The sequence below is a fragment of the Ambystoma mexicanum genome, chromosome 13 (assembly GCF_040938575.1).
Source record: "Ambystoma mexicanum isolate Mex_15411 chromosome 13, UKY_AmexF1_1, whole genome shotgun sequence".
Classification (NCBI taxonomy): Eukaryota; Metazoa; Chordata; class Amphibia; order Caudata; family Ambystomatidae; genus Ambystoma; species Ambystoma mexicanum.
Window position 1 is genome coordinate 238607198 of NC_090938.1, and position 23027 is coordinate 238630224.

The 23027-nt window shown below is 52.2% G+C and overlaps 1 protein-coding gene across 6 annotated transcripts in view; it reads right to left on the reverse strand.

Moving 5' to 3' along the window:
* ZNF219 (zinc finger protein 219) overlaps nt 1–23027 on the reverse strand; it is a 584109-nt gene that overhangs the window by 334247 nt on the left and 226835 nt on the right. For all 6 annotated transcript variants that reach the window (XM_069633700.1, XM_069633701.1, XM_069633705.1 and 3 more), the window contains exon 2: nt 17218–17347. In XM_069633700.1, the coding sequence (XP_069489801.1) occupies nt 17218–17235 (18 nt within the window). In that variant the 5' untranslated portion in view covers nt 17236–17347. The remainder of the gene's footprint in view (nt 1–17217; nt 17348–23027) is intronic.

Below are 23027 nucleotides of genomic sequence, written 5' to 3' on the forward strand. Positions count from 1 at the left end.
CCTGACGGAAGTCAGTAGCCTTGAGCCATCCACGCCGCCTAAGGCACACGCCGTTGCCCAACTGGCGAAATCCAGTGTCCGCGATGTCCGTCGCTATCGTAATGGCGTGGTCCGACGCCACTTCTCCTTCCTGCAAGATCTCTAGGGCCTCTGCCCTCTTGTCGTCTGGTAGGAAGTCCAGCAGGGGGGCGAGTTTGTACCACAACTCCCTGTCGTAGCGGGCTACGATAGCCAAGGCGTTGGCAGCCTTAATCGTCGTCGCTGCCGATGAGATAACTCTGCGTCCCATCGTGTCCAATTTCTTTCCCTCGCCGTCCGGCGGGGAGGTTGATGTAGAGGCCGCGCCCCCCCCCCCGCTTTCTTCCTGGCCGCCGCGGAGACGACCGAGTCCGGGGTCGGCTGTGCCCGAAGGCACAAGGGGGCCGCGTCCGGGACCCGGTACTTCTTCTCGTACCGATCCCTTCTAGCCGGCGTTGTGGATGGGTTCTTGAGGAGGGCGAGACCCTCATCCCAGATATCGTCCAGTAGAGGTACAGCGTGGACCGTCTTCCTCTTGGTCTCGCGCCGTTGATAAAGGAAACCTTCCTTCTTCTCTTCCGGGCAGAGCTGGAAAAGCTCGGATGCCCTGGCGATCATGGCGTGAAACGATCCAATCTCGTCGGGCGGGGAAGCCCAGGTGGGAGGTGACGACGGGAGATCCTCGTCGTCAGTACCCGTCGCGGCCGTGTCAGTCCCCATATCATCCCCACGTGTAGTGGACGGGGAGGAGGGCTGAGCAGGGCGCGAAGGTTGAAAAGGAGGTGGATGATGAATCCTTCTCTTAAGAGGAGGGCTCCCAGAAGGGCCTGGCTCCGGGTCCCCCGTCGGAAGCGGTTCCTCCGTTGGTGGTAACAGCAGTCTCGTTCTTATCTCCGAGCATAAGGACTGTATAGCCAACAAAATGGCCGCCGAGTTGTCTTGCGGCACTGGTTGAGGGGTTCCGACGGGCGATCAGAAGCCCCGTCGGCACCCTCGACGTTCTCGTCGTCTCCCACGTCGGGGTCCCTCCCGACAGGATGGTCTTCTTCGATCAGCTCCTCCTCAGAGGTTGAGGCCGAATCCACGACGACCTCCTGCCCCCCCTTTTTCTTCTCCGTCGGAGGTTTCACGGGGGTCCTGTCGATGGGCATGAAAGAGGACTCCCTCTGCGGTGGCAGGGAGATTCTGGGCCTCCACAGGCTGAGCCAAGGCCGCCGCGACTGTCTCGATAGAGGCCTTGGCCGGATGGATCAAGGCTTTCACCACCTTAGGTGCGCTCACCGCCTTCTCCTTGGGGGGAGGGTCACCACCTCGCTCCCCCTCCGATGGGGCCTTCGAGCACGACCGGGGTCTCTCCAGGAGCTTCGCCGGGTGCTCGGCCTTCCTCTTACCCGAGCCAGAGCGTTGGCTCATGGTTGATGGCGCCGGGGAGGGTGCGCCCTGCCTGGCGCCCGTAGAGCCCGACAGTTCGGCGCTCCCGGTGCCAGCGGACTCGCGGTGCTTGGCCTTCTGTTGGACCCCGTCACCGGGGGACCCTCAAAGGTCTTAGAAGACCACTCGGACTTCTTCTCGCCTGACGGGCTCTTTCCTTCCAGCCAGTTGGCGAGACGCTGATGGGGGTCCTTCATGGTCCGCTCCGACATATTGCCACAAAACGCACAGTCCTTCTCCACATGCGTCTTGTCTTCATGCAGGCAGTAAAGGAAAAGGGAGTGTTCGTCCTCCTTAAAGACATTCTGAAGCTGGCATCCAGGGCAGACCCTGAACAGCTTTCCGGGCGTCGAGCTTCCCTTCTCCTGGGCCATGCTCGGGAAGGGCCTGATAAACTTCTGGAGTCCTCCAAAAGCGTGGCTCGACGAAATCTTCACCCTTGAGGGGCGTAGAAGAATCCGACACGGGTCCCCGTTGATGCTCTTTTGACCGAAAGAGAGAAACTTTTCCTAAGAAAAAGCGTGAAAAAAGCACTAACGCTCGAGAGCAATAGCACGAGCATCCCAACACTTGAACGTGCGGTAAAAATCTGAAGATGGCTGCCGGAGGCGGGGCTTAGGGAGAGGGGAGTCATTGGCTGTGGTCAGTATGACGCAGAGATCAGTGATTGGTTACTACCACGAAAGACAGATCAGAAACAAAACTGATACAGATACTGATTTTTCTTTACCGAGGATTCCCAGCCTGACGACGGGGAATATTCATGAGCATGTGAATCCATGCCAGACCCCATGCTGGAGAAGGAACATCATTAGCAGCAGCATCTTACCTGCAGTCTTCATTTTTAAACACTTGCAGCTACTGAGAACAGCTTCCTCGAATCTGCACACGCCTCCCAGGCAGAATGACCTGAAAGAGGAAGATGGAGGCAACATTAAAGAAAGCAGTAGAGACATTTACAAATTACAAACTGCTCAAAAGGCTTACCTGGCTGGCAGCCTCTCGGCTGGCACCACTCCGGACATTCCACTCGCCCTGAAGAACACTGCGACCTACAAGGAAGGAAAACACAGGTTAGCAAAGTCAAGACTTCGCAGCGCTGCGCATAGCGCTTACTTACCGCATCATAGCGCTCTTAATGCGCCATCATTTACCAGCGGGGCTCAACCAAGCCAGTTCGCCGCGCTGAAGCTCTGCATACCTAAGGGAGGAAAAAAAAAAAAAAAAAAAAAAACACATTTTAAACAAAGAAAGGCATGCAGGATAGCAACAAAACTAAAGAACAGCAATAAGACCTACCTGAACAATATCAAACGGGCCGGCGTCAGTGAAGTAACTGGACCGCACTTGCCCATGAAAGACAACGCACCCCTGCAAAGAAGGCAGGACGGAGAGCACGCCTAATTCTACCACAAGGTGAGGAGAGGGCGCCAGAGGGACTGAAATCATACGGGGTGGAGGGAGGATACTTGCCCCAGTCGGTCAGTCTTGAACACAGTCCTCCTGCATTTTCAGGCAGAACCTTCCCCGCAGACCACATAAGGGCAAAGATGAGAAGCATACCAGCGAGTAACCCGGCTGGGTGGCGTCCCTGTGGATACCAGGTGAGCGTAACAGTATTGAAACTCCCTGTGCCATAGTTACTTTGATTTGCACTGGACTGCCCTCGAAAGGACCGCCGGGAGTTATTACCTCTCTCGGGGGTGGTGGGGGGGTGGGGGGGTTTGGGGAGGTCTTTGTGTGATCTGTTGTAGAGACTGAAGAGTCTAATGCTCTTTTTTGGCTGTTTAAGGCCTCATCAACCGCTTTCCTAAAGAGGTTGCTTCTTCACTAGGCTTATTGATGAGTGAGGCCTGAGTTTCGGGTTTAAACCCTGAAGTACGCAGCCAAGCGTGCCTTTTGAGTAGGGTCCCTTGGGCCAGAGACCTGCCTGCTGTTTCATCCGTGTCCAGAGTGTTCATCACATTCTGGTTCACCTGCCTTCCCTCAGCTACAAAAGAGAGAAGTTTGGAGATGGTGTGTTCTGGGACCTCCTGGAGTAGGTTCCATTGAGCGTAAGCACAACTTGCCAACAGTAGTATTTGCTATACGCGTAGTGTATGCGGCAGCCGAGGTGACTCGTTTGCCTAAGGCATACAGCCTCTTGGATTCCCTGTCCGAGGGTGCCTCCCCAGTGGCAAGGGGCACCCCTGCTCTTTTTCGGGTGGTAGTCACTACCAGAGAATCAGGGATGGCGTGCCCTTTAATGTATTGTGGGTTGGAAGGAGACGGCCAAAACAATTTTTCCACTCTTGGGTTCACTGCCCGGGTTTGAGCTGGTGATACCAGGGAGGGAGCCAACCTTCTCTTGATGGAATTAAGGAGGGGATTGGCTTGGCTAGATGGAGGCTTCCCCTTAAGAATATCCTCTACAAAGTCCTGCTCAGGCACAGCCTCTGGATTAGAGATCTGAAAATGTACAGCTGCCTTCAAGAGTTGAAGGCAATCTGGTCATCTACAGGCGAGGCCCGATGAGCCAGAGTGGACGGTTGGTAATCCAAACACAATACATCAGTGTCCTGATCTTGATGGGGAAGTGTCCATGGGTCCGTTCCCTCTTGTTGGGTTTCTTCCCAATTGTCGGTGTTCCTCCTCATGATTCTGTAGAAAGGAAGTTTCTTCCTCTTCATCATAATGTTCCTATAGGTGTCCATGTGGACAATGTCTTCCTGCTGGACGGGACAGATGGCTGATCTTCCTGATAATGAGAAGTAGATTGAAGGTTAGGCTCTCCACGAGACCTTTTTGGGGGAGGATGATCAGAAAAACGGATTATTCTCTCCAGACGGTCCATACCCCTCTCGAATTTCTCTCTTGTCCATTTGGAGGACCCAGGGGGGCCTACGGGTGGAGAAATATCTTCCGCCATATGGCACCGAAAAGTGTCTTAGGGTGTTGGAAAGAGGCACTTGACTGTCCTTATAAGTATCGTGAGAATCAGGGCCCCATGGCGTATAAAAAGATGTTTGCGGCTTGCCCTCTGATTTTCGGCGGAACACGGCTAAGTCCCACCGCTGCAGTAATTCTTTCGATGCCGTCCTCGATAACCGCCGAATCGGTGTGAGATAAAGGTTCCGATGGTCTATCGGTAGGTGTATTGCCTTCCGCGGCGTTAGGGGGCCTAGCGGTCAGTTTTTTTTTTTTACTAGAGGTCTAGTCGTGATTTTTGGGCCTACCGCGGCCTTCGGGATCATCGTGGCATCGGATTTCCGTGCTTCGATGTGTGAAGCTTTTAGAGTAGCGCCCTTGCTGGTTTTTGATTACCCAGTCTCAAGACGCTGGTGCGGATGCGGGAAAGGCTTTGGATCTGAACAATCCGAGGAAACCGCTGAAATTTGACGCCCCTGTTGGCGCTTTCACGTCGAAATAGGCGTAGGGGTTGTGTGCTTAGCGAGATGCGCTTGTATGCCCCTGTCGTCGAGTGTTGTCCCTGAAGCGTGACCACAGTCAGGCCTTAAAGGGTCAGGGACGGGCGTGGCAGACCTAGGAGTGTCCGCCTCAAGGTCTATTACATCCACAACGGATGTTTGGTCATCTGAAGTGCCCCCGTCACGCTCAGCGGGTGTGGCGGTGGAGGAAGGGGGTTACACCCATGACATACCATACGTGGGCCACCGCTTTACACGCGGCTCCTTAAGTGTCCTAGGCCGAAGGAGTTTGCAGGCCGCACACCTCTTTTCATCATGATCTAAGGTGTTCGTCCTTCCAAGGATATCTGACACTACACGTAGGGCAGAACCTAAAAGGAGTCCTTTCCCTAGCCAAAGGGGAAGATAACTAGCCCGAAAGGGTAAAGAGGGGGAAAGAAGAAAGACATATCACAAATATGGCCACCCCGACTGCACTCTCCCTACTGTAAAGGTCGGCCAGAAGGCCCGACCACGTGGAAAATCCAGCTGCCGGATTTTAGGCGCCAAAATCCACCATCGTAGATGAATACCCTGCAGTCTTCGTCGAAGATGTTCTTGTGACCGAAGTGACTTAACGGGGAAAAACTGACAAGTCGGTATGTTATGTTAAAGGTACTTGTATAGCACACCGTCACCAACAGAATTGGTCCCCAGGCGTTCTGGCGGATCTGTAAACAGGGAGGAAGGGAGAAGGAGATTGGGAGACGTGTGCTGTTGGCAGCTTCAGCTCGGTATACACCGAGTGCTGGGCTTTGGTGCTAGTATCGGATCGGGCAAGGCCTCGAGTGTTGTGGGTGAAGTTTATGTGTTGGTGTGGTAAAGTGCGTACGGATTGCTGGGAGAGAGATTGTTGTGTGGCTTTGTGTGGGTTTAAGTATGCAGAGGGTTGGGTTATTGGGGTCTGTATCCCGATTCATGTACTTCTGGTTAGAGTTCTATACCGATGGGTTGGGTTGTTGTTGGTTCCTCGTGGGCCGACTTGCTTTGGTGGTGCTGCGCTGATCCAGCTGTATCAGTGAGTATTGTTTGGATTGGTAGGTGCGTCTGAACCTAGTCTTCAGGTGTGGGACTGGGTAATATCTATTCTCAGGTCATCTAGTGTGACACTGGTCGGTTGAAGCTTTGAATGGTTCATGGTCTGAGTCGTGTTGATGTGGTGTCCTAGTGCATCCGTCCTGGTGAGCCTGTGTATTCAGTCTTTCGTTTCCTTCTGTCCTGACTGGTTCTTTGGTTTCCGTGGGGTGAACATCCTTGGGGCTATTGTTTAGTTGTAGTTTGTGTGTTGGGGAATTGTGCTTCCTGCTGTGTATTGATCGACAGTGTGTAGTGATGAAATATTCTGTTTCTCACCCACTGGATTGGGGCTCGTGGTGCAGTGCTTCCTTTCCCTCTCTATGTTATATAAACAATGTCTCTTATATAAAAGCTCAGCTATAGGGCGACCAGTTATCTGGGCGGAAAAGAAAACAATCTGAGGTACATCTGCGGGCGAGTAATTTTGGGTACACTACATGTCACGATAGGGATAGTGTTACAGACACGCCTATGCCGAAGTCCCCTTTCGGTCCCTGAAAGACAAGATGCAATTCTCTGCAGTTACCACTTTATGTCGGACCATATGCACAGCATGTGCATCTAAGCAGATTAACAAACATCGGAAATGTGCGTTTCGAGGAGCTTGGCTGTGTACGGGATGTTGCGAGATCGGTCTGTAGTTGGAAAGGTCCTCTACGGTTCCCGCTGTATCTTTGAGTAGTGGCCCGATGTATGCTGATTTGAAGGCTTGTGGCACTTTCCCAGTTGCGATTGAAGGTTTGTGGACGTTCCTGTGATATAGGAAAGGAAGGCAACCAGGGCCAGCCTAATCGCCCTCAGCTCTAGAAAACTGATGTGCTCCCAAGACTGAGGGAGACCACAGTGCGCTCACTGCCAGTTGGGACAAGTTAGCACCCCAACCTGTCAGAGATGCAGCAGAAGATCAAACAGCAGGACTTTCAAATGGTAGGGATGCTGGCCCACCATGGACTACAGAGTAACCATCTTAAATCGGTCCTTGCATAGAAATGGATTTGGCAGCCACAGATCAAGAATTGGACGCAAACCCCAGTCCTTTGTTGGCAACAGAAAGTAGGTGCATTACCCACCCATCTGTTACGCTCACCTGGCTCCCACAGAGGCATCGATCTGAACTGGACAGCTGCGGTCTCCACCAATGTGACACGTAGGGCCGAGATGACGGACTGGACTGGCCCACCTAGCTGTGTTTGCTTGGCCTGTAGGAATATTCTTCTGCAAATAGAGAAAGGGAATTAACCACCTGTGGAGTTGAGTGTAAATCTCCCCTCCTCCCCCCACTGATCACCTTTGATGTCCCCTCTTATAGTCCCACCTGATGGTTTGAAAAGATGAGCTCTCCATCCTGCATTGAGCGCAGGGGCGCATTGATAACCAGTAGCTTCACTGGCTCGAAGGAATTGGTGAGTTCCAGAACACTGACTTTCACTCTTGTCCGATTCCTTGCAGATTGCAGCTTGACCCTAGTGAAGAGTTCCTTGTGGCAACGGTACTATTCTGGTAAGGATTTGTATTTCCAACACAGTTCGATAAATAATGTCAATATGTAACCTGTTGCTTTCTCCCTTATTCAGGCACTGAGAGAAAGTATGAAGTCTCGGGGAATAATACCTCCGGCGGTAAAATCAGGTAAGTCTAATGTGGTGAGGAGGGTTCCCCTTGATAGTCCCTTTGTTTCACCTTGCTGTCCTTTTGTTTCCCCTTAGGGGCCGGGGTTCGGCGAAGATGCAGTGGAAGCTGTGCCGACCCGTGAAGAGGAATAGTACCCCCGGTGGTAAAATCAGGTAAGTCTATGGGGGTGTTACCAATATTCCTCTGTGTATTCCCTTGGCTCACCTTGCTGTTCTTGTCTACTCCTTAGGTGCCGGAATGCAGCGGGAACATGCAGGAGGATGCAGTGGAATGTGAAGATGCTGCGAAGGCCGGTGAGTTCAGCGCGGCGCTGCAGCAGGCGAGGCGACGCGCATAAAATAACTTCTTTCTTCCAGCTCGAAGGCGCGATGGATCGGCAATTCAGGTAAGGATCAAAGGTATTGCTCTTGTTCTAACCTTTTCTCATTCTTCCTCCCTTTTTCTAGGAGCTCCAAACTCGAGGCGGGCGTGGCAGAAGGCTGGATGCAGACTTGCAGGCACGGTGAGCGTTACGCTGCTGGATGCAGAATAACACGAAGCATGTGCCGCTCTTTGGGCGTGGTTTAAATAGCCTCCAAAGTAGTCCCAGGTAAGTATTCCTCCCCAGCACCGCCCAAGTAAAAAATAGTCCCTAGGTAAAATAGTCCCTTCCAAGCCTCATTTGGCTTGGAGCTCTTGCAGCATGGTCTGCATCAGGTAAGGAACAAGTTACTTACCTGTAACTGTTGTTCTCCAGCATGGGTCTGGCATGGATTCACATGCTCATGAATATTCCCCGTCGTCAGGCTGGGAATCCTCGGTAAAGAAAAAACCAGTATCAGTTTCGTTTCTGATCTGTCTTTCGTAGTAATAACCAATCACTGGTCTCTGCGTCATACTGACCACAGCCAATGACTGCCCTCTACCTAAGCACCGCCTCTGGCAGCCATCTTCAGATTTGGAAGCACGTGAAGTGGCAGTATGACCAAGTGAAGAGCCGCAGAGGGGTAGGCGGGAGGGTTCGCATGTGAATCCATGCCAGACCCATGCTGGAGAACAACAGTTACAGGCAAGTAACTTGTTCCTTCTCCAGCATGGGGTCTGGCATGGATTCACATGCTCATGAATAAAGAATACATAGCAGTACACACATGCACAACCACGGGAGGTGGCAAAGGCTCAACATTAAGCATCACATCAACTCAACATTAAGCATCTTACCTCCTCACCAGGCTCACCTCAGGCGAACAGGTTGCGCAGCACTGCTTGGCCGACCCTGGACTCCTCCCTGGAATCCCGGTCGACGCAGTAGAATTTCGTGAAGGTGTGCGTCGACCTCCACGTAGCAGCCCTGCATATGTCCAGCAGGGGCACACCAGATAGGAACGCCGTGGTAGCTGCGATCGCTCTGGTGGAATGGGCTCTCGGACGGCCAGGCAGCGGTCGGTTTGCCAACCGGTGACAGCACATGATACAGCCGGAGAGCCATCTGGAGATGGAAGCCTTCGAGAGAGCCTTCCCCTGATTGACAGGTCCAAAGTTCACAAAGAGTTGTGACGTCTTCCGAAAACCCTTCGTGCGGTCCACGTAGAACTTCAGCGCTCTAGCTACATCCAGCGAGTGCAAAGTCCTCTCAGCCGGCGACGAAGGCGACGGGAAGAACACATGTAACACCAAGGGTTCGTTGAGATGGAAGTCCGACGGTACCTTGGGCATGAAGGAGGGGTGCATCCTGAGCACTACCCTCGTGTCGTGGAAAGTCAAGTACGGGGCCTTGCAGGAAAGGGCCTGGATCTCTCCCACTCGTCGTGCGGAGGTGATGGCCACAAGAAAAGCTGTTTTCCACGATAGAAACTTCAACGGGGCCGAGTGCAGAGGCTCGAACGGAGGTCCCATGAGCTTGGTCAGCACCACGTTGAGCTCCCATGCCGGGGCCGGAGCCTTCACCGGCGGGAACGATCTGAACAGTCCCTTCATGAACTCTTTCACCAGACGATGAGACCACAAGGACGTCCGCCCCGTGGTTCTGGTGTATCGGGAGATCGCAGCAAGATGAATCTTGATGGACGCGTGTGCCAGACCAGCTTTGGCCAGCGTCAGCAGGTACGGCAGTACTTAGGGAGCCGTAATCCGTAGAGGGTTAATCTTCTGTGCGTGGCACCAGACAGAGAACCTCTTCCATTTGTGTCCGTAGCATTTAAGAGTCGAGGACGCCCTGGCCTTTGCAAGAACCTCTCTGCAATCGGCCGGTATGTCGTATCCTCCAAACTCTAGCGCTGCAGGAGCCAGGCCTGCAAGTTCAGCGACTTCGGGTCGTGGTGGAGGATGGCGCCTCCTTCCCTGGAGAGTAGATCTGCGTCCGCCGGCAGCTTGATCGGCGGGGACGCGGACAAGTCCAGAAGGTCCGGGAACCATATCTGCCTCGGCCACGCAGGTGCGACGAGGATCATCCTGCACCGTGACCTCTTGAGCTGGTTGACGAGCCGGATTAGCAGAGGCAAGGGAGGGAACGCGTAGAGGAACAGGCCCTCCCAGGGGAACGAGAAAGCATCGCCCATGCTCCTCGTCTGGGGAAACCTGCTGGCGAACCTCCGGCACTTGGTGTTCGTCGCCGTCGCGAACAGGTCGATCTGGGGTGTGCCCCACCGTCGGAAGAGGCGATCCACCAGATCCTGCCGTAGTTCCCACTCGTGGCACGAGCGCAGCTCCCTGCTGAGTGAGTCGGCGATGGTGTTTTTTATCCCTGCCAGATGAAACGGCACCAGAAAAATCCCTTGGGCGACGGCCCAATGCCACAGGTCCTGCGCCTCCTTGGACAGCGCTGGGGACCTGGTTCCGCCCTGTTTCCTGATGTAAAACATGGTGGTGGTGTTGTCGGTGAAGATCCTCACCACCTTGCCCTTGAGGGACGGAAGGAAGGACCTGAGGGCCCAAAACACTGCACGGAGCTCCAGGACGTTGATATGCAGGGACTTCTCCGTCGGGAGCCAGAGTCCCCTTGCGTGCAGATTTTCGGTGTGCGCTCCCCACCCTTCCAGGGAGGCATCCGTGGTCACAGTCTCCTGGTGGGCTGGGGTCTGGAAGTCCATGCCCGCCGTCAGATGCGCGCGGGTGCCCCACCACCGTATCGCTCGTCGGAAACTCTCGTCGAGCTTGATCCTTTCCTCGAAGCTGCCCGTCATCTGGATCCAGCGCGCATCCAGGAATTCTTGCAACGGGCGCATCCGGAGCCTGCACATGGGAATGAGGTAGATGCAGGAAGACATCATCCCGAGGAGGGACTTGATGGACCTCACTTTGGCCGCGTCGGCCACCAACATCCGTTGCACCTTGCCCAAGATGGTCCTGGTCCTCTCCTCCGACGGAGAGGCCAGAAGGGACACTGTGTCGAGCCTCGCTCCCAGAAACAGTGCGACTTGCGCGGGCACCAGGTGGGATTTGGCATAGTTCACGGAGAATCCCAGGTCCGTGAGGAGTTGGACGGTCCTTGCCGTGTGGACCACGGCGAGCTCCCTCGTCTTGGCGCGGATGAGCCAGTCGTCCAGGTAGGGGTAGACGTGAATCCCCTCGCGGCGCAGCTGCGCCGCCACCGGTGCAAGGCACTTGGTGAATACCCTGGGTGCCGACCGTAGTCCGAAGGGAAGGGCTTTGAACTGGTAATGACGCCCTTGGACCACGAATCTGAGGAATTTTCGGTGCCCCTTCAGGATGGGAATGTGGAAGTAGGCATCCTCCAAATCCAACGACGATAGGAAGTCTCCTTCCTCCAGCTGACCCAGGACGTGCTGGAGGGTGACCATCCGGAACTTCTGCGCCTTGATGAACTTGTTCAGACGTCGCAGGTCTAGGATGGGGCGCCATCCTCCCGTCTTCTTCTTCACGAGGAAGTACCGCCAGTAGACTCCGGAGCCCCGAAGCCTCTTTGGGACGAGTTCGATGGCGCCCTTTCTGAGCATCGCCTTTACCTCCAGGAGAAGTTGAGGGACGTGAAGTTCTTTCCTGGCCACGGGGGGGACGCGCGGGCACCTTCTTTGAAACTCGAGCGCGTGGCCCCGGGCCAGGGCGTCCAGCACAGAACGGTCGGTGGAGATGGACTCCCACACGCTGACGAAGCCCGCCAGCCGGCCTCCCACCGGGGTGCTTCGGTGGGGGCCCGACCCCACGGCCGGTTCAATCCTGCTTGGACGCGGCCTTGCCGCCTTGACCTCCTTGGCGACGACGGCGGGGTCCGCTAGACTTGCCTCGTCCTCTGTAGGCCTCTTGCGACGACGAGCGGGCCGCTTGACGGTAGGAAGCGAAACCGCCGCCGGAACCTTTGGAGGCGCCCTTGCCTCCGCCGCTCCGAAAGGGCGTCCGTCGTTGCTGCAGGACTCCAAGGGCCCGGGCCGTCTCAGTATCCGCCTTGATGGCCTGAAGGGAGTCGTCCACTGTCTTCCCAAACAGGTTGTTCCCGTCGAAGGGCATGTCCAGGACTCTGGTCTGGACGTCCTGCCGAAAGTCCGTAGCTTTGAGCCATCCACGACGTCGAAGGCAAACGCCGTTGCCCAGCTGGCGGAACCCAGTGTCGGCGATGTCCGTCGCCACGGTGATGGCGTGGTCCGAAGCCACCTCACCTTCCTGCAGGATCTCAAGGGCCTCCGCCCTCTTGTCGTCCGGCAGAAAATCCAGCAGGGGAGCTATCTTGTACCAGAGCTCCCTGTCGTAGCGGGCCACGATAGCCAAGGCGTTGGCCGCTTTAATCGTCGTCGCTGCCGACGAGATGACTCTACGTCCCATAGCATCCAATTTCTTTCCCTCGCCGTCCGGCGGGGAAGTCGAAGTGGAGGCCGCACCCCCCCCGCTTTCTTCCTGGCTGCCGCGGAGACGACGGAGTCCGGGGTAGGCTGCGCCCGGAGGCATAGGGGGGCCGTGTCCGGGACCCGGTACTTTTTCTCGTACCGGTCTCTTCTAGCTGGCGTCGTGGAAGGGTTCTTGAGGAGGGAAAGGCCCTCATCCCAAATGTCGTCCAACAGAGGCACTGCGAGGACCGTCTTCCTCTTGGCCTCGCGCCGCTGATAAAGGAAGCCTTCCTTTTTCTTCTCCTCAGGGCAGAGTTGGAAAAGCTCGGAAGCCCTGGAGATCATGGAGTGGAAAGATCCGATCTCGTCGGGCGGAGAAGCCCTGGTGGGAGGCGACGACGGAAAATCCTCGTCGTCCGTACCCGTCGCTGCCGTGTCAGTCCCCGTATCATCCCCTCGGGTGGACGGGGAGGAGGGCTGGACGGGGCGCGACGGTTGAAAAGGAGGTGGTGGATGGATCCTTCTTTTCTTGGTAGGGGGAACACCAGAAGGTCCCGGTTCTGGATCCCCCGACGGGAGAGGTTCCTCCGTCGGTAACGGTAGCCTCGTCCTTATCTCGGAGCATAAGGACTGTATGGCCAACAAAATGGCCGCCGAGTTGTCTTGCGGCGCTGGCAGAGGGGAATCCGACGGGCGAGCAGGGGCCCCGTCGGTATCCTCGACGATGTCGTCGTCGTCACCTGCGTCGGGGTCCATTCCGACGGGCTGGCCGCCTTCCACGCCTAGGCCGTGGCTTAAGACCTCGATCAGCTCCTCTTCTGAGGTTGAGGCCGAATCTACGACGACGCCCTGCCCCCCCTTCTTCTTCCCCACGGAGGGTTTCACGGGGGTCCTATCGATGGGCACAAAGGAAGACTCCCTCCGAGGAGGCAGGGAGATTCTGGGCCCTGAGGTCGCCACCACTGGTGCAGCCACCACAGGCTGAGCCAGGGCCGCCGCGACCGTTTCGATAGAGGGCTTGGTCGGATGGATCAAGGCCTTCACCACCTTAGGTGCGCTCACCGCCTTATCCTTGAGGGAGGGGGCACTGCCACGCTCCTCCTCTGCCTTAGAGCTCGACCGGGGCCTCTCCAGGAGCTTCGCCGGGTGCTCGGCCTTCCTCTTACCCGACCCAGAGCGTTGGCTCGTGGTTGATGGTGCCGGGGAGGGTGCGCCCTGCCTGGCGCCCGTAGAGCCCGACCGTTCGGCGCTCCCGGTGCCAGGGACTCGCGGTGCTTGGCCTTATGTTGGGCCCCCGTCGCCGGGGCGCCCTCAAAGGTCTTAGAAGACCGCTCGGATTTCTTCTTCTTCTCGCCAGACGGGCTCTTACCCTCCAGCCAGTTGGCGAGACGTTGATGGCGGTCCTTCATGGTCCGTTCCGACATGTTGCCGCAAAACGCACAGTCCTTCTCCACGTGCGTCTTGTCCTCATGAAGGCAGTAAAGGCAGAAAGAGTGTTCGACCTCCTTGAAGACGTTCGGCAGCTGGCATCCAGGGCAAACCCTGAACAGCTTTCCGGGCGTCGAGCTTCCCTTCTCCTGGGCCATCTCCGAGACCGGGCCTGAGAAGCTTCTGGAGTCCTCCGAAGTGTAGCTCGACGAAATCTTCACCCTTGAGGGGCACAGATGAATCCGACACGGGTCCCCGTTGATCGGATGTAGGATCGGTGGAGCTTGAGGCTCTTTTGACCGAAAGAATCGAAGTTTTTTGTGAAAAAGCGCGAAAAAAAAGCACTAACGCTCGAGAGCAATAGCACGAGGATCCCAACACATGAACGTGCGGTAAAAATCTGAAGATGGCTGCCAGAGGCGGTGCTTAGGTAGAGGGCAGTCATTGGCTGTGGTCAGTATGACGCAGAGACCAGTGATTGGTTATTACTACGAAAGACAGATCAGAAACGAAACTGATACTGGTTTTTTCTTTACCGAGGATTCCCAGCCTGACGACGGGGAATATTCATGAGCATGTGAATCCATGCCAGACCCCATGCTGGAGAAGTTCTACTCTATGAGCCTGGCGCCTATGGCGCCTGGACTGACTCCATATGAGCCTGGCGCCATAGGCGCCAGGACCGCACCCAAACTGCCCCTAGCAGGGGTTTTTGGGCTTGCCCAAAATAACTTGATGCCTGCTTCCGGGGTTGCTGGACCTGGTCTGGATCCCCGGGGGTAGGCATCATGACCCCATCCCTCATTCAGAGCTTGCCACCAGATCTATTGCGCTCTTATGTTGATGGAACTCATTCAAGATGATGGGTCTCGGGGGCAAGGGGTTGGAGTGTGGGCCCTGGATTGGGTGATGTTACACAAAAGGGAGATGGTAGCCCTGTTGAATGACGTGCAGGGCCCAAGCATAGGACGTTGTCTTGGACCATTCTGAGTGGAACACAGTCTCCCACCACAGAGGATTCGTAGCAGAAAAATCTCAGAGGTTTCACACCTTGTGGTGCCGAGGGGTTCAGTGGCTGCCGCCGCTTCCCCTCTGGAGGCACTTCTACCCTTCCACTCAGGAATCACCTTCCCTGCAGTCTTCCCCAGGGCTGTCTGGCATTGACCTCGCAGGACATAGGAGGCCGAGGGATGAAAGCTCTCAAACCCTTCAGAAGGCGCAGAGGGTTGTTGTACAGCCAGATCCAGGGTCACCGCCATAATCTTAGATGACTGGAACGTCTTCAGGGCATCATCTTAAGCCCTAAACAGTTTGTCCTTCAAAGGGCATATCCAAAAGTTATGCCTGGTCAACATGTGAGAAGCCCAAAGTCCTCCTCCGGGAGTGACGCCCAACCACCATACTTGTGGCCATGGATCTGCTAACACAATCAGCCGTGTCTAGTCCAGACTATAAAATCGGAAGAGACACTTCCCTGCCATCATTGATGGGAAGCCCTCCCTCATCTCTCCCTCAGGGACATAAATCACCTGCATTGGCCATTGCACATCAAAGACCAAAGGAGAACTTTGCCAGGGTATAAGAGAAATTAATTGCACAGAGGGGGAGGCTCCCAAACACAAAAACATTCTTCCCCCAGGCATCCAGCCTCTTACTCTCTCTGTGAGGTGGGAGAGACAGAAAGGCGGAGGGCTTCAGGATCGCCTTCACAACCTGTACCACTAAGCTCTCCGGGGAGGCATGAGTGAACAAGAAGGCCGGATCAGATAGGGCTGGACAATGCTTCCTAACCAACTCCGTCAATGGCCGGTGTAGAGGCAGGCCTCCCCCATGCCCTCTAGCTTGGGAGCCACAACTGCTACTTAGAATGATAGCAGGGTTTCCTCCTTTGGGCGTTAATCCAGGATGTCCAACTCGAATTGAATCTTGGGCCTGGATGGGGAAGATATATGCCCAGGTTATCAGCCACCTAAGCCATCAGTTTCAGGAAAGGTGCCTGAGCCTTACCTGGAGTGGGGGCTGGAAGACTGTCCAGTTCAGGGAGGTGTCAAGATCACTGGCCTCCTGTAGATTTGAGGCCATCCCCTAGACGTGTTCACCTTCCTCATACAACTCCTCCGGGAAGTCCTTCTCTTGCCTAGAGACCAAAGGTTACAACCCAAAGGGCTCTGAGCCCCCGCCCTTCGTTGTAGATATCATAAATCTTACACAAAGGGTTTCAAAGTGAGGAGCATATTCCAGAGGGACCCCAACAATGTTGAGGACGAAGTCAGAACCAACACCGAGACCTCAATGCTTGAAGGCGGCCTGCCGGTCCCAGAAAACATGGTGGATCCGGAGGCCATCGACACAGATGCTGGTCCCAAAGGTGCCTTGGGGAAAAGGTCAAGCATCTTTATGCAAAACTGTTCCCATTCCTCCGGGGTGGAGGATTGGGTCGGAAAGAGTACCTGAGCCGCCTTCTCTGGAGCGGTGGCTCTTTTTAGAAGAGGAAGAAAAATACTGGTGAGGATCCGCTTTGTGAGCAGCATATCTTGCATTGCTTCTTCTTGTCCCCCTTTTCGCTTCTACGGGCAAGACCTCTCCTCGGATTGTCGTTCCACGTGACCTCAGACGACCACGCGCAACTTCACCCATCGCCTTGGGGATGAAGATCTTAACCGCCCATAAGGCCTTTGGGTGCATGGATTGGCATGACCTGCAATAAGGGGCGTTGTGTGCCTCGCCCAAGCAGTAAAGGCAAATCCTGTGCAGATCCGATACAAACATCTGCCAGCCACAATGCCTGCACGGTTTGAAACGCAAGGCCTTCGCAGAATTGGGCATGGTGTCGAAGAAATTCGAAAAAGCTTGATACACGTGTTCCTGAAGAGTACACAGAAAAAGGAACCAATGTAAAGGGTGTGGTACCTCAATATACAGTATCCCCAATGTCATGTCCAGTGTGGGGCACGTAGAGGCGCCGGACGTAGCAGAGCTGTGCTGCACCCCCTCAGGATGGAAAAGATTGCGAAGAACAACTGCGCTGTGGATAAGATATCAGATGAGGAATCTGTGGAAGGGGCATCCATTAGATTGCAGGTTTGCAGAGAATAAACTGATCAGGGTATGGAGCACCCCCTACCATTCAACTATGAATGGTACGAAAGAGTTCTCAGCAAGCACAATGCACAATGCACGCTTATCTGCAACACCCACCATTATCCCATCAGTACAAAGCAAGCACAGCTCTACCAGTGCACTGCAATCTTGCAAGCAGCTACCCCCTATATTTTATTCCTGATCCCCCAAATAGCAATGTTTGGGAATTGCAATCTTATCTACAGTATCCTGGTTTCCTCATCAATCCAACTCCCACAAATTGCTTTCAGGGCCTCCCAATCCTAGCATCTAGAACCCCCTTCCTCCCCGACACTCCAATCACTCACTTGTATGAAGATCTTCATCACATGTTGTAGACACTTGCGCGATTCAGAACAGAGACCGTTGGATGGTGCCAAGACTGCAGGGAGGTATCACCATAGTAAGCCCATTCTTCTCTTGTGGGGTCAGAGGGTCCTAAGAAAACAGAAGTCAAAGTAATTATTGCATGCCTGCGAGACAAGAAAACTAGCATAAACCCACATTTTCTGTATCTCTGCAAAGATGACTGCTCAGACATTTTGGGTTTCTGAGAGACCACGAAAATATCCTCCCTGTAACAATCTTCCGTGAAACCGACAATTCTGACACAAAAGCCACTGTCACCACTCACCCTCCTCATTGCAGCCCCCCTAAACCACATACAGTGCTAATGAGCAGCAAATAGCCAACAAATCATGTTGTTAGGTTCCATGCACCCACAGTGAAAGTTGAATCTGCATTATACATGAATTGCGTGGCCCAAGTAATAGCTTTGCTTTTTTTTCTAAAAGACCTAGACAGATGTATTCAGAAAATATGTATGCACATTTACTTATCACTTGCACAGACTTTACTGTGGGACAACTCAAATCGCCCTCCATGGTGATCAAATATCCCAGAAAATAAGTGTTACCAAATCAAACATTTGACATCTCAAACACAGTAAATTAGTCATAGCTCTCTTCCTGTATACCAACTAAATTTTCCGTATACTAACTACATTTTCCTCCCAGGACAGTAGGGCACTAGAGTAACGTTGAGCAACATAGTCGATACTAATAAATGTGATGCTTCGGCACACAAGTCAAGGACCCAAGTTGCCCCTCCCTCCCCCCACGTCCCTTCCGTCCTGCTAGGGGATTTTTTTCTTTAAGCCCTGCCATCATGGTCTTCCAAAACTAGGTACTGCTACAGATTTCCTCAAGCTCACAGAGCTCTCTCCAAGCAGTAGTCGTAACAGGGTAGTCCAGGTCTAACTCTCGGGAGGTGGAGTAGGGTGGTTCATTTTTTTTTTTAATTTTTATGTATTTCTGTGCATCAGTTCATTATGAAATGTTCACATCAAATACATAAGACCTAAAATAGAAAAAGTAATCTACATAATAGATTGCATATAAAAACAATAAAATGTCTGTGTGCCACAGAATTATACCACTTATAAAATCCCAACCTCAATCCTCACAGTTTATAAATTGCAGTCATTCCTTACACATCCTTAACAAAAGCGATCCAATGCATTTAAGGGATGTTAAGGCCATTAGCACCCCGGGTTACCAAAGTGGCAACCCAGGGTGCTAAAAAAACAAAACCACACATTTTTGTCCGTTCAACGTGCACCGTCCCATTGAATGAAGGAAAACATTTCCCAAGATGGCTGCCATGGAAAGGGAAGGCGGTGCTCTACACAGTGCCTCTCTTCCCATGGCAGCCAACAGGAGCGCTCAAGACAGCGGGAGGCAGCTGCGGACGGCGGCCAGTGCCGCCATCAAAAGTAAGTAAGGGAGGGGTGGTTGCAGTATATTTTTTTTAAATCGTACCCTACGGCAGGGAGCCAGCTTGCGGGTTCCGTACAACGCAATCTGAGATATTTCAGCCCACATTCTACGGAATCTGATTGGCTGCACCCCCGCCCCAAAAAAAAGCATTTCTACAGCAGGTGGTCAGTGATTTCCTGATGCGTTTGCTGTGCTAGGTTGTTCAGCGAACTTCATAGTAAGTATAAACTAGATAGGTTGCTTCAACCGGTTTTCCCCAGTTTTACAAACTCATCCATTGCATAATGTAAATGTGCTTTTGAATGTTTGGCGTGGAAGCAATTTGAATCCATGGCATCCATAGCCTTAACTGGTGCCTTGGTGCAAGGTCCCTGCTGATTGTTTTCTACTTCAAATCATTTTTCCAAGGACCCTTTCGAGTGCAATCTTTCTGCCACACAGCAAATCCAATGACTCTGCTGAATTTAGTCCTTGCTGAATTTTCACATCCGAGAATCTCCAGTAAGGTTTTCCTTTCATTAGCACACTATTTGCTTCTTTATTCTCCTTGATATCTGTAGCCATGTCTAGGGCCTGGTCCGTTGTTATACAGTTCAGCTTTACTGTAAACAGTGACAAGTTGCTGGATAGTTTTGTTTAATTTGTCCATCGTATGATCTGTTCTTGATATGATCCTTATCATATTATATTACTGTAAGCCTTCATGAATGGGGAGGAAGTACTTGCCCCTGGACATCACCATTTAGTTAGCTTTTTTATATCTTGTTTTTTATGCGTGAAAAAAGTCTGAGCCTTCCTTGCCTCCAATAAGCTTTTCTGAGCCTGGTGTCATGTTTATGTTTATGCTCAGTTTCTGATCCAAATGTTTTTTCTCAAATGTTTGGTATAACGTCAACAACAAATATTGATGAAGGCAGACTTTAGTATCCAATAATGGCCCGCAAGAACGTAAAGCATGTCCTCTTTGTAGTACAATGGTTCCAGTTATTGTATGGGTATTGTGAGCAGCACACCACATAAGCTAGGCAATAGCCATCTTTATCCCCAGAGATCAGGCAAATACTCCAAAAAAATAAAGAGTAAAAATATTCCCAACAAAAAACTGGTACACAAAACACATAGGAGAAGCCTTCCCATCGATACCGACACAGCTCCATTGAACTGTTTGGGTTGATGGTTCCAGCACAGACAGCAGTTGTAAAGGAAATACTTTGGGTCCGAAGTTGAGTGGAACTTTTAAAATGAACCCTTCAATTTTAACGAATTAGTAGGTGCAAAGAAGCATTGTTCACAGAAAGCAAATCAGTTTTAGAGCGGAGATGTAGGTTTTCTTGCATGGACAAAATAACCACATTGAGAACTTTAATGTCCCTCAAAAATTATTTTACTTCCAACTTCAGCAAAAAAAGGGAGTAAAATACACCCCACTTCAAAATCTCATCTGGATTGCTGATTTTGGGGCCTAGAATCGCTTGCCTAAATGTGTGCCCAGTATTTACCATCTTTTTTAGTATTCTCCTGTAGTTTGGCTAAAACTTATGGCAACAGTCAATATGTCACATTTGCCTCACACACCAAGCTTAATCATTAGCCTCACTACAGAAATAAAGGAACCAAGTAGCATTAAAAATCTGTGTGGGATCTGGAAGCAAAATCTGTTTTTTTCCCCATGCAAAGCACAAAGCTCAAATCAAAACGGAAATCCAGCCTACAAGGACATTAAAAAAATCGTTAAATACACAGGGTCAATTAGAAATGCTGCGCACCAAAGGTGCAGAGAGATCACTGCTATATCTCAAACAAAGATACTACATTAAGGCCAACAAAGCGGATAGATTGTTAGCCAAACAACTCAGAGCAAAACAAAAGGAGATGATGATTAAAAGCATACAAAACATGCAGGGGGAGCTACTGACACGCACACAAGACATGGGGGAGGCATTCAGGGAATTTTACCAGAATCTATACTCCACTGGCACCCCCGAGGGGGGGCGCACAAGACGTTTACCTACAAACCCTACCCATCCCACAAATATCGGAGGACGACAGAATAGCCCAAGAGAGCCCGATCAGGGACGAGGAAGTGAAAAAGGCAATAGCGGATCTCCCGCTGAATAAAGCACCTGGCCCCGATGGCTTCACAGCCCCTTCTATAAAAAATATGCTGACATTCTAATCCCCTTTTAAACCAGGCTTTTAAACACCTTTAAGGAGAGCGGCAACGTGACCCCAACAATGAACGAGGCGAAGGTGCTAGTTTTTCACAAAGCAGGGAAAGACCCGTCACCCCCCACGTCGGACCGGACAATATCCTTGATAAACGTAGACGCAAAGATATACACAAAGGTCCTGGCAGTAAGACTATCTCCACTTCTCCCCAGCCTGATAAACCTCGATCAATCAGGTGTTATTCCGGGTAGACACACACACACGACAATATCAGGCGACTTACACACCTAGTGGAAAAAACGAGTATCTCACACACTTCTGCGATCCTGCCATCGGTGGACGCGGAGAAAGCATTCGACTGGGTGGAGTGGTCAATGCGATTTAAGATCTTAAAACGCATGGGATTTGGGGAACAATTTATAGCAATGATTAGAGCCAACTATAACTCTCCGTCAAGCAAAATAGCCATCAACGGCTAAGTCCCAGGAAAGGTTACTATCTCAAGGGGAACAAAACGGGGATGCCCGCTCTCTCCGCTATTGTATACTATTTTCCTAGAACCTCTCCTAATGAAGATAAGGGAGTCCAACCTTATTAGGGGAATCGAAATGGCGGGAATGCACCACGAGGTAATTGCCTACGCGGATGACATGTTAATAGCCCTTGAAGACCCGGGGAGGACACTGACGGTAACGGACGGGGAGTTAGAAATGTACACGGCTATTTCCGGACTTAAAATGAATAGGAGAAAATCAGAAATTCTGATATAGGCGGGAGATCATGAAGCAATAGACAGGGAAGCAACTGCACTCGATCTTAATATAGCAGAAAATGGGATTAGGTACCTGGGAATAAAGCGGACACAAAAGGTAGGGCAACTGTATGAAAAAAAAATACCCCCAGCTACTAACACTCATAAGTAGAGACCTGGAAAGATGGAACCCACTGTTGATATCTTGGTGGGGCAGAATACAATCAATCAAGAGGACCATCCTCCCTAAGATACTATATCACTTTCAGGCGCTCCCTGTAGGGGTAGCTAGATCCTTCTTCAAAGCACTGTCCAAGGCGGTATTATCCTTCATATGGAAAAGAAAGCCCGCCCGGCCACCCCCGAGGGTAGCCAGGGCGATCCTTACAGCAGCGACCCGAGAGGTGGGGATGGCCCTTCCCCACTTTCAAAAATACTACCAGGCGGCACAACTAAGGGTGATACGGGACTGGACGGGGGGAGGGGAGGGAGGGGGGTAGAGAACCATATACAATGTGGGCGAAGCAAGACAGGGCAGTTGTTAGAACTCCTCTGGTGGAATTGCTGTGGAAACCGAAACACAGACACCCCAATCTGGGGATAAGCGAAATTTTGAAGAGCACAATGGAGGCATGGGACAACCAAAACACGTAAGGGTATAATGACCATGGAGGTAGGCCCTTTTACACCCATCTGCAGGAACCCCCAATTCCCACCAGGAATGGAATGGGGGCTTTCAAGAAATGGGAGGTGGGATACACAAGAATTGGGGAAATGTTCATGCACAAAGACATCAGATCATTTGAGGCTTGCAAGTCCCTCCTACAACTCAAAGGAGATAAATATAAATATGAGCAACTCAGACATTGGCTAAGGTCGCCAGAAATTACAAGGGCAGCCACAAGAAACCTCACACTGTTCGAAACATACGTTACCTCAAACTCAGGTGCGGAGAAATGGGTCTCGACACTATACTCCTTCATAAACTCCCATGACGAAGAAATAAAATGGACATATATGATCAAATGGGGGGAATACCCTGGGGGAGGAAGCAACAACACAACAGTGGAGGGACTTGTGGTCACAGATTCCCAAAATGACCCGTTCCGCACAGACAAGGGAAATGTGAATCAAAATAATGACCCCAATGGCACAATACCCCTGAAAGGCTGCACACAATGTTCCCCCGAACATCAAATTGTTGATGGAGAGGGTGCAATGAAGTGGGAACATGGAGACATGTGGTGGGATTGTAATGGGATCAAACCATTTTGGGAGGAGGTAAAAGTGGAGATGGGGAAAATGTTTCCGGAGGTGGAGCAACTGGGGGAAAGGGTATGGTTATGTGGAATGAAAGACAAAACAGCCAAGAACTATAAAAAGTCACAATGGAGAAGCTTAATAGGCCTGCTCATAGCGG